The sequence below is a fragment of the Triticum dicoccoides genome, chromosome 3B (genome assembly GCF_002162155.2).
Source record: "Triticum dicoccoides isolate Atlit2015 ecotype Zavitan chromosome 3B, WEW_v2.0, whole genome shotgun sequence".
NCBI lineage: Eukaryota > Viridiplantae > Streptophyta > Magnoliopsida > Poales > Poaceae > Triticum > Triticum dicoccoides.
Genome location: NC_041385.1, coordinates 316,649,441 through 316,661,445, shown reverse-complemented (window position 1 = coordinate 316,661,445; position 12,005 = coordinate 316,649,441). Strand labels below are relative to the sequence as shown.

The following is a 12,005-nucleotide window of genomic DNA, read 5'->3' as shown; positions in this document are numbered from 1 at the left end:
ACTTCGCTGGCCTTGAACAACACCTTTCAGGCGTCTTTGTGCGTCTTGCAGTGTCTGGTGTTGGGCGCGTCGAACTCCCACAGGTTGAATGTCCATCTCTGGCACAGGAGAATCCGGCGAAATAGCATGACCTGGACCACATTGACCAGCTTGATTTTCTTGGTTATCATGTTTTTGACACAATTCTAGAGTCCGGTTAGCTCCGCGGATGCGCCCCAGTCAAGGCCCTTCCTCTTCCAGGAAGTGAGCCGCACAGGGATGCCGGATCGGAATCCCGGGGCCGCCACACAGTTGGCATCGCGCGGCTCGATGATATAAAACCACCCCGATTGCCACCCCTTCACGGTTTCCGCAAAGGAGCCTTCAAGCCAAGTGACGTTGGGCATCTTGCCCACCATGGCGCCACCGCACTCCGCCTGGTGGCCGACCACTATGTTTGGCTTGAAGATCTTTAGCCACAGGCCAAAGTGGGGCCTGATGCGGAGAAAGGCCTCGCACACGACGATAAACGCCAAGATGTTGAGGATGAAGTTAGGGGCCAGATCATGAAAATCCAGCCCGTAATAGAACATGACCCCGCAGACAAATGGGTGGAGGGGGAATCCCAGTCCGCGGACAAAGTGGGAGAGGAACATGACCCTCTCGTGGGGTCCTGGAGTCGGGATAATCTGCCCTGCATCCGGGAGCCGGTGCGCGATATCTGTGGCCAAGTATCCGGTCGCCCGGAGCTTCGTGATGTGTTCCTCCTTGACGGTGAAGGCCACCCACCTACCTCCCGCTCCGGACATGTTTGGATGTGCAGAGAAGGCGAGAACTAGGGCGTTGGAGCTCAAGGGTGCGAGAATGGATGAGCAAAGGAGGAAGAAAGGCGTGGGTAAAAATGGGAGATCCTTATCCCTTTATAGAGGTGGTGAAAACAGTGCGCCTCCCCACTTGCCTGAGGAAATCGCTTATTTTCCAAGCGCTACGGTTGAGTTACCCATACCCATATTGATGAGGATCCCGTGATAAGGGGACATGATCTTTGCTTCGACGAGACGTGCCAAGGAAACCGCCTCGCAATATGTGCGGTGGCTGGTTGTGGGAAAATGGTTCGAATAATGACTTGACCATGGTGTGATGTCACATTATCTAAAGTTGTCAGCAGATTATATTTGTGGAATATTGTTCTCTCTACGGTGTAATGCAGAAGTTATCTTACAGAGCCGGACACGATCCTTAATCTACTTTGGAGTATTCGGAGATGGAACCCGTCTTGCAATGCCAAAGACAATCTGCATGCCGGACTCATCATCATTGAAGCCTGGTTCAGGAGCTACTAAGGGAGTCCTAGATAAGGGGTATCCGGACAGCCGGACTATATACTTTGGCCGGACTGTTGGGCCGTGAAGATACAAGACTCAAGACTTCGTTCCGTGTCCGAATGGGACTCTCCTTTGCGTGGAAGACAAGCTTGGTGATCCGGATGTTAGATCTCCTTCTTTGTAACCGATCTATGTAACCCTAGCCCCCTCCGGTGTCTATATAAACCGGAAGATTTAGTCCGTAGGACAACGACAATCAGAATCATAGGCTAGCTTCTAGGATTTAGCCTCTATGATCCCGTGGTAAATCTACTCTTGTAATACTCATATCATCAATATCAATCAAGCAGGAAGTAGGGTATTACCTCCATCGAGAGGGCCCGAACCTGGGTAAAACATCGTGTCCCCTGCCTCCTGTTACCATTAGCCTTAGACGCACAGTTCGGGACCCCCTACCCGAGATCCGCCGGTTTTGACACCGACAGGTACCCCTTAGGGTCGACCCGCCTTTCCAAGTAATAGTTGTAGAGTCCAAGTATCTGTGTGTCCAAACATCAAGGGGAAACCCCGAGGAATCACCCCCGGCGGATTCCACTCGATGTAATCATCAAGGTGAACGTAAGAGGATCCACCCTCGAGGTTCACACTTGAGGGGTTGCACGACAGAGTCTTATCGAAAGTGGTTAAGGCAGAATCACCCTCGATGACCACGACCAAATAACTACACTACCGGGTTAACATCAGAAGTGCTGATGATGTCTCACCCTCGGCACTCGATAGTAACCCAGTAGTGTCGAGCAACTAAGGGGAAGTGATGTGCGATGCCGGGGCCTGGTCTTCGATCCCATTGATCGAGTCTTCGATGATGAAGCAGGGGCAACAAGGACAAGGTGGGGTCACTGATGGATCACTAACCAACCTATACTAAGCAGTTTAGGATAAAAAGGTAAGGTAACAATAAGCAGGTTACAAAAGCATGCTATGCATCAGAATAGGAGCAAATAATAACAGTAGCAAAATCTAATGCAAGCATGAGAAAATGGAATGGGTGATATCGGGATGATCAAAGGAGGGGCTTGCCTGGAAGCTCTGCTGAAAGGGAAGAAGGGTCGTCGTCGACGTAGTCGATCACAGGGACAGCATCGGTCTTGGGGTCTACCGAAGAGAAGAGGGGGAAGAAATAATAAATATAAAGCAAACACAGCATTACAAAGCATAACATGGCAAAATGATGTGTCGGGTGTGGCCTAACATATGGCTACAAATATAGGTGAAGGGGGAATTCAACCGGGAATGTTTTCCCGGTTCCGGACCTGTGTCAGACAAATGACCGGAGGGAGAATGTTCCATGTTCAGCATGTTAGGGGCATGTGACAGATAAACGGACTGCGTATTTGGATTCATCACGTCGTTCTGAGTAAATTTCATGTATAAATATTTTTCATCCGAGATACTGTTTATTTTCTATGAATTTTCAAAGTTTTAAAACATTTTATGGATTTCTAGAATATATCTAAATTTGAATTTAAACAGTGTATTACTTTTTATACACAAACACATCTAGCCTATTAGAATGACAGGTGGGGTCCAGTGGCCGAGTCAGCATACACAGTCAGCAAGTCCACAATCAATGTTTGACCTGGTTAAAGTGTGAATAGTGGTCGTGGGGCCTACTTGTCATTGACTACCATTTTAACTAAAGGGGGATTTAGTGCAAGGTACCACCTGTCACAAACACATTAGGCTATTTAACATAAGAAGTAGCATCCCTAAACTAATCTAACTAGTAAAACGCACGTGCGTTGCCACGGGCAACAAATGAATCTATCACGAGCCCCTAAACTCATCTCTTCGAACATTATGTTATTACTTTCCTATGTTTGTCTCAAAAATAAAACTTTCCTATGTTGTCACCCTACTCCAAATCTGTGTTCACTCCAAATCTATTTAATTGTTGAGTCCCATCATCCCTAACTCCTGGCCAAACAGATGAATACGAGCAACTTGCCTTCAGCTCTACATTAACTCAAAATTGCATCTGTTTTCTCCAAGTTTGCCAAATTGCCATAGGCATTCCCATCATCCTACCTTTTAATGTCTTCCAACATTCTCCATCCACACCCACCTAAAAGTTCTGACAAAATAAATAAATTTTTCATACAATTTTGCAATGTTATACATTAATAATTGCTAATTGCTCTCATTTTTATTTTCTAAGCATAGCATGAGAGATGATAGTTCCACTTGTATGAACCCTCCTACCTCAGGATTAAAATCACCCTTGCAAAGAAAAATAGCTAGAATCGTATCACATGCTTCTTTCTTTGATACGCACCTAAAACAGATGAGATTCTTTGTATTTATGATAATGCGGTTAATTAAAATAGAAGAACTACGACACCTCATAGAAATAAGGAAAAGCCAACCTCGGCTTGCAGCATGTGAATTGGAACGGGAGAAGAAAAATTTCAAGTCTTCGATATAGTTGAGTGGGTTAAACCCATGCATATCCCACACTATGGTTACAAGATATGTATTTCATGAACAGAGCAAGTAGCGCTTTTGGGTTTCTATACATTTCTAGTGTACTTTGAGATAAATATTTTTTTAATAGAGAAAACAGCAGGAGAGGCTCCTTCTTTTCTTTGCCTAGTATATATATATAAGTCGCAAAGTGTACAAATATTGACATGGTGAAAGTAGACCTAGAACAAAAGAGAAACAATAACAAAACACACATAAAGATAGTATGTAAATCTAAAAAACAGAGAAGTCAGGGATAACCCTATGCATGAGAAGCCTCAGATCACCTTTGAACATCCTGAGCCAGTCCTGAACAGAAGGCTTCGTACCCTCAAAGTAGCATCTATTTCTTTGTTTCCAAATATTCCCGGCTGCCAATATGATGATTTATGTGAACAGGCGCTGTGGCCAGACTCTAGCAGCAGCATCAAACACGATATCAGGAGAAGACATAATATAATTTCCCTTGTACCTTTGTTTCTCTCAATTGAAAAGAAATAACAAAATCAAGGGAAGACACAATATAACTTTTCACTATCACATATTCAACAACAGTGGTGCCAAAACAATAATATATAGCTCAAAGAAATATTAATTAAATCATGAGACATCAACACAGTATAGCATGGAAACTAATAATAAAACTTAAAAGGTGCACGTAATATATCAGAATGTTCAATTAATAAGCACATATGTCATGAAATAGCAACATATTGCCCATGCATTTATACATTCCTTTAATACTCGCACCACGGTCCTAAAATATGTAGGTCCAAAAAATGTGTTTCTGATAATAGAAATCAGAAGCTAGGTAAAAGAAACGGTCAAAAAACATCCCCGACACTTTTGTTCTTCTCATTTAGACCAAAAAAGTTTCTACACATATTGTGTCCATGATAAATCACAACCACAATAATTTGGGGATATGACTTATGGCCTCACACATGCAGAAACAACATTGGTGGTACTTGGTCAGCTACTGCGGGCAGTTTAAGGGACCATCTCAAATAGTGGTAAGACACATATTGTTTGGTCACCATCGAATAGGTAACTATGCTTAAAGAAAAGTGCCTAGGCTATAAATCAGATTACGTGCCTAGGTTATACATCTTAAGTACCAGATTGACACCTAAGAAATGGATATCCAGCGTCCACATTTCCCTATTTGTAGTAGAGCATAAAACTGAATCAAATCGGAGGTCCCCGTGCATTGCAACGGGATGTCAAAATAGACACATGGATATACTTTGATAAAAGAGAGCATCATGCATAATGTAGCATATACATTTTGCACACAACTTTATTGTAAACAAAACATACTCGTGGAAATTGCTAAGCTACTGGCTATGTCCTGAATATACTGAAATTGACTTCACTAGATTTATGACTTCAAGATGGGCAGGATCTGCATGTTGATCCAGCACAGGAAAATTCATTACCCCTAATATTTGATAGAGACAAAGGCATCGACACATGATCATAGAAAAGAAAATTCCAGTTTTATCACCAAAAAGAAATGAAAAAACAAGTTATTGGTGCTTCCTTTCTCTGTAGTCCTGAACCACTGCTTGGATTGTGTGGATAATAGGGAACTTACATATAACAAGAACTCTTTATAATTTGGAAGTATACGATATAACGTGGACAACAGTGTTCTCTCAAAATCTGTAGCAATCAATGGAAAAAAGTAAAAGCTAATCTCCTAACACTACAATATTCTCAGGTATGTATTCTTAAGAATAGGGGCCATCTTACTTTGCTAGGTACAAAACTGACAAATACAATGGTACTGCTAGTACGTAGCCTATTAACGATTTTGAAGATGTGGAAGCAAGACAAGTTGTGCCATTTGAAAATGAGTGTAACCATGGACAATTAGGTGACACCTGAATTAGTACTACAATTATGTTAATGTCAAATTCTTCAGTTTGTTCCTATAAAAAACACCCACTGTTACTATGTTTCAGTTCTTCATCACTCCTTCCACTTTCGTGAAAAAGGGAAAAGGAATAGGGCAGTATTAACGAAGGGGGATATCTTACTGGAGAAATAACGATGAATATCTGTAGTTCTGAACCACTACTTGTATTCTGTGGATAATAGGTAACTTACATACAACAAGAACGCTTTATAATTTGGAAGTATATGATATAACGTGGACAACAGTGTTCTCCCAAAATCTGTAGCAATCCATGGAAAGAAGTAAAAGCTAATCTCATAACACTACAATATCATCTATTATGTATTCTTAAGAATAGGGGTCATCTTACTATGGCAGGTACAAAATTGACAAAGACAATGGTACTGCTAGTAGCCTAGTATCGATTTTGGTGGAACTGGTTCTACATTTTTTTATAGCAGCCAAACCAATCCAGAAGACCGGCAACCACATGGGCAGGAAAATTCTTGTGCGCATCCCCTGCTCCTAGTGTAACCCAACTGACAAACGTGAACATACATATCTGGTGGATTGCATTACCTGAAGCGCACATAGTCAGGGCTCTGGCCAGAGAGTTGCTCTGACATGCCGTTGAACACGTGATTGACGCCCCAACCGCGCAGACCTGGACCTGCGACAAACAGAGAAGCACGTGAGCAGCTGGAGGGTGAAGGAACCCTGATGAGGCCAACAGATGCGGGGACAAAAATAATAGCAATTAAAATAGACATGGCTGGAAACGTACAACTGGTACCGGTTTTCTATATTGGTAGTGAAACCACTAAATATTATCCAATATAACTAAAAATCATCAAAATTATTTTCTAAAATAATTACTTTGTTATTATACCTTTCCGTCATTGTGACTATCCTTGGCGAAGACGGCGACTCCGACACTCGCTTCATCGCTATGGTGGAGATCAAGGATCCTCGCCTTTGGTGTGATAGTTTTAGTATATCCTTGCATGCGTCATGTTAAATCCGGCGATTTTAATCAGATCATAAAGGAAGCGATTTGCTGCATACACTGAAGGATGATTTTAGAATTCAGAATTGATTTTCTTCTTCTTTTACATGTTTTAAATGTTATTTTGGAGCAATTTTCCAGATGTTATCATGCATAAACACTACTGTATTTAGTATGCATCGGGGACTCAAAAAGCTTCGACAAATCCTCTATTTACAGATCTTTTCCTGTAGGTCCAAAAAATGTGTTTCTGATAATAGAAATCAGAAGCTAGGTAAAAGAAACGGTCAAAAACATCCCCGACACTTTTGTTCTTCTCATTTAGACCAAAAAAGTTTCTACACATACTGTGTCATTGATAAATCACAACCACAATAATTTGGGGATATGACTTATGGCCTCACACATGCAGAAACAACATTGGTGGTACTTGGTCAGCTATTGCGGGCAGTTTAAGGGACCATCTCAAATAGTGGTAAGACACATATTGTTTGGTCACCATCGAATAGGTAACTATGCTTAAAGAAAAGTGCCTAGGCTATAAATCAGATTACGTGCCTAGGCTATACATCCTAAGTACCAGATTGACACCTAAGAAATGGATATCCAGCGTCCACATTTCCCTATTTGTAGTAGAACACAAAACTGAATCAAATCGAAGGTCCCCGTGCATTGCAACAGGATGACAAAATAGACACATGTATATACTTTGATAAAAGAGAGCATCATGCATAATGTAGCATATACATTTTGCACACAACTTTATTGTAAACAAAACATACTCGTGGAAATTGCTAAGCTACTGGCTATGTCCTGAATATACTGAAATTGACTTCACTGGATTTATGACTTCAAGATGGGCAGGATCTGCATGTTGATCCAGCACATGAAAATTCATTACCCCTAATATTTGATAGAGACAAAGGCATCGACACATGATCATAGAAAAGAAAAATCCAGTTTTATCACCAAAAAGAAATGAAAAAACAAGTTATTGGTGCTTCCTTTCTCTGTAGTCCTGAACCACTGCTTGGATTGTGTGGATAATAGGGAACTTACATATAACAAGAACGCTTTATAATTTGGAAGTATACGATATAACGTGGACAATAGTGTTCTCTCAAAATCTGTAGCAATCAATGGAAAAACATGTGATTGACGCCCCAACCGCGCAGACCTGGACCTGCGATGAACAGAGAAGCACGTGAGCAGCTGGAGGGTGAAGGAACCTTGATGAGGCCAACAGAGGTCACAGAAGCTGCAGGGTAGTGGCGCTAGACAGCGGTTAAGAACGATGACTGCGTAGACATCCACGGAGCCGGCGGGGTTGTGTGCCATAGCAGAAGATGAATTCTTTAACATTTCTCTTTACCTTTTAAAATCATCAACGGCAATAATGTTGAAAGAATTAGCATAAATAAATTATGATACTAAAAACATGATGGGATGATTAGTTAAACCATTACCGCTCATTCTCACCTTACTGACTCATAACAATCAAGCTTAAAAACATGATCTGACCATGGACAAACAGAAAGACAAAATGGCCAAAAAGTCTATAAATAGAACTGCAGCAACATGATTGTGTACCAACAAAAATTACATGGCGGTGTGATGGTAATGTGCATTCAACCCAGGGTTTTTTATAGGCCACTTGCAATTGGACAAGGATTCAGATTAGCACCTGATCGGCACCAATGCAACCGATGCGGGGACAAGCTTGGACTCTTCGACGACAATGACAAAGTGGTCGACGGCGCCCTTGGACCTTGGTCATCTTTGTGAGGAAAAGAAAGCCGCTCCTGCTCGCGACCCTTGACGGGGTTGAGCCCCGAGTCGTCCACGCCAATGTTGTCGTTCCGCTCTCATAATTTAAAAAAAGAGGTAATGTACCACACCACCAGGCAAGTAGTCAGAATCAACTTTCACACTTCATATGGTTAGATATAGTGGACTAAATTAATTAGGCAGGGTTTGTGTACACATTAGTAACAAAATCAGTAATCAATAAGGCATAGTTAGGCAAATCGACACACTGAAAAAACATTGTTAATGCAGTGTGAAATAAGAGAGGGATGGAACATAGTACCTATTCATCATATGGTAAGAGAAGATGTGGCAGCAAAACATGTTGTGCCATTTGAAGATGAGTGTAACCATGGACAATCAGGTCAACATGTTCTGATGGAAGCAATATATGGAAGGAACTGATAGTAAATGGATGGAGCAACATGAATCTAACCAACAAATCCTAGCTAATGTTTCATTTTTTTCCAGTAAGACCGCAAATTCTCCTTTCACATTTATTCCAAGGGTGTGTTCATAGTTATTTGGCTTTATATAGTTTTCAAATGCAGAACATAGGGAAATAGTTATGATATGGTGCAGAACATAGCACCAAATGCCAATGAATTTGAAATAGTAGTTCTGATGCTCGATGACAGAAATGTAGGGAAATCTAATATTTTTTAATGGTCCAGCGTGAGTATACATCTTATGTTTCGATGTTAGCTCAGAGACTGTTGGTTACAAAAATCTCATCATCCCCAACACATCAACGAGTATATACTATTGCACAATATTGGTTTGTAGATGTTCTCATACCTTCAGAAGGGCCTCTAGTTCCATCATGAAACCTGCATCAGTGTTTCATGTTCCAGTTTCGAGTTAAGCAAAGTATCCAACACTGCAAGTATGAGAATCAGTATCGAGGAGAACCTACACACTATTGGCTAAACGCAAGGATTGTTTTTCAAGCATGCGACAATGTAGGAAAAAAACAGTATCAAGGAGAACCTACACACCTTCTTGAGAATCAGTATCAACATCGAAATCACATGCTTCCTCGACTTAGCAATTAGTATCGCATATTTATCTTATCTCCAAATAAAATTAAAAATATGCATGCATATCTTGTTTATCATGTCGGCATATGCATCAACAAAGCTAGCCGCCCCTGCAAGTGTACATATGATTAGTCTTAGGGTAGTTCATACAGAATAATTATATGATGTGTCTTGAACTGTGAGGCTGCTCTTATCACCAATTAACATTAAAAAGTGGATGAACCACCTATAAATTTGAACATGGAATCTTATGTTGAACATGATATCCAGTTTGTAATTTAGAAGTGAGTGATGTAGTCCATAATCAACCAATAGAAAAGAAGCGCATAACCAAGCAATGGTTGTCTATAAACAGTACTCCCTCCGTCCGAAAATACCTGTCATTAAAATGGACAAAAAAGGATGTATCTAGAACTAAAATACATCTAGATACATCCCTTTTTATTTATTTGGATGACAAGTATTTCGGACGGAGGGAGTACATGCTAAGGAAATTAGCTATTGCATAATAATACGTATTTTTGTCTCTTCAGTGGTACTTGGTTATTACTCTCATGAGAGGGAGTACATCTCAATAAGCTGTCTCTAATGCCTCCTGTTCGCATGATATATTCAGGCACCAAAATTAGAAAGCAACATGTGTCGTTGTTGCTTGATTCAGCAAACACCACACACATGCATGCACACGCAACAAGCATCCATCGGCAGCCAGCAAGCAGCAAGCAGCACGCATAAACACGCTGAGTTCATACAAGCATCAATGGGCGGAGAACACGCACGCACGCACACAAGCTAAGCTAGCAAGCCACACACAGAGCACGCCCATCCCATCACTAACGCAGAGCACACACGCACACAGCGCAACACATACACAGATGCTATTGGACCAAACGCACGCAGCCACAATAGCCAAAGGATTCCAGTCTCGCGTTAAGAGGAAGAAACGGGCGGGCAAGCAGGTACCTGCACTTGCCGGTGCGCGGCGGCGAGGGCCCTGGAGAGCGACAGCACCCGCTCGATCTGCGCCTGCATCTGCTCCTTGCGGCACTCGACGCCCTCATCGGCCCTCTGCCTGGCGACGAGGAGCTCGTCCGCACGCGCCCGCCGCCGCTCGAGCCGCCGCCTCAGCTCGTCCAGCGCCGCGCCCTGCCGCACCGACTCCCTCCTCACCTGCTCGAGCGCTTTCCTCCTGCGATGTAGAGGAGGGTGGAGGTGGCTGAGCGAGTGATAGTGGAAGGCGTGGGGCGGCGGGGGCGGAGCGGGGAGATTGGGGCGGCGGCAGCGGAGCGAGGAGATTGGGGCGGCGCTACATCGCTAGACGAGGGAGATAGGGCGGCCGCATCGGGTGGATCGAGAGACGGATGGTGGCGTATGTTTTTTTTTGTTTTGCACGGGATGGTCGGAGGTGGGTGAAAAAAAATATACGAAGGTTAACCTAGAAAAAAACCGGACGAAAGTGGTGGGATAAAAATTGACCGACGGAGACTACCAACTACTGTATTAGGAGTAACTAGAAGAACGCCCGTGCGTTGCAACGGGGCCACATTAACTTTAAGAGTTCAATATTAATATTCTCATACATATCAATCCTTCTTCTCCTTCCGTCTGCCACCGAGACAGGGACCTAGACTTTGTGCTGCTCTTATTGATTTCAAACCCAGACGAGATGGGGTGGTGGGAGGGGGGACGAAAAAACCCAGACGAAACAAAGGAGAAGGAGAGCCTCATCAGTAGCATCATGGTGAATTTCAAACCTAGCGTTGTGCTCCGCCCAACGAACATGGACGACGCCGCCGCCGGCCCGGTGAAGCTCGAACCCGAGAGACTCTGCTGCTTGCTGGGAGGGGTCGGGGAGGGTCGGAGCACATGAGCATTGACGTGAAGACAGAGTAGGCCGGGGAGATTACTGTGCACGCCGCACAGCGACTTGGACCTCGGAGGGCCTTAGCTCTGTCAGGAGGAGGTCCCGAGTTCCTGCCGAGGACAGCCTGACGGGGGAGACGCACGGCCGCTCGCGCTGCCCGCAACGCGACCACGCCCTGCCCTAGGGTTCTGCGACGGCGGCAGCGTCGTCCACAGCCACACCCTCTCTGAGTCCTGCCCTGAACTGGGGTTCCGAGATGGCGGCGGTGGCGGAGGTCTCTGAGGTTGGAGAGGGGCAAGATGTAGGACGGCGGAGGCTGGAGCCTGGAGCGATGGCGGCGTTTCGGGATTGCAGGCAGGGGGACGTGCGAGGTGAGTGTTTTTTTCACCGCTTTATGTTGTGTTGCCTGCACGGATATATAGGAGAACAAATAGGTGAATTATAATTCCTTCCATTGTATAAGTGCTGGGAAAGGAAGTGAGGGACAAAAATCAATCGAGGGGCCTTTAAGAGTAGAGATTAGTTAATTGGATTTTTCTTTAAAGTCTGTTATTTGTTTTCT

General features: G+C 43.5%; 1 protein-coding gene across 8 annotated transcripts; it reads right to left on the bottom strand.

Annotated features, from left to right (window-relative positions):
- Positions 1-2,401: 2,401 nt before the first annotated feature.
- On the bottom strand, positions 2,402-10,953 carry LOC119275974. Of its 8 annotated transcripts, none has more exons than XR_005136130.1 (7): positions 10,543-10,953; positions 8,418-9,689; positions 7,793-7,916; positions 6,617-6,793; positions 6,307-6,397; positions 4,115-4,242; positions 2,402-2,459 (listed from the first exon to the last, which is right to left on the bottom strand). XR_005136130.1 is itself a non-coding variant. In XM_037556908.1 (4 exons), the coding sequence occupies exons 1-4, from the start codon at positions 6,731-6,733 to the stop codon at positions 3,331-3,333; spliced, it is 435 nt and encodes a 144-aa protein (XP_037412805.1). In that variant the 5' UTR covers positions 6,734-7,786; the 3' UTR covers positions 3,055-3,330. The 8 variants fall into 8 exon arrangements, 1 of the variants encoding a protein (XP_037412805.1); XR_005136132.1 differs by having other exon boundaries at positions 2,428-2,459; positions 4,089-4,242; XR_005136133.1 differs by lacking the exon at positions 2,402-2,459 and adding an exon at positions 3,067-3,438.
- Positions 10,954-12,005: the final 1,052 nt, after the last annotated feature.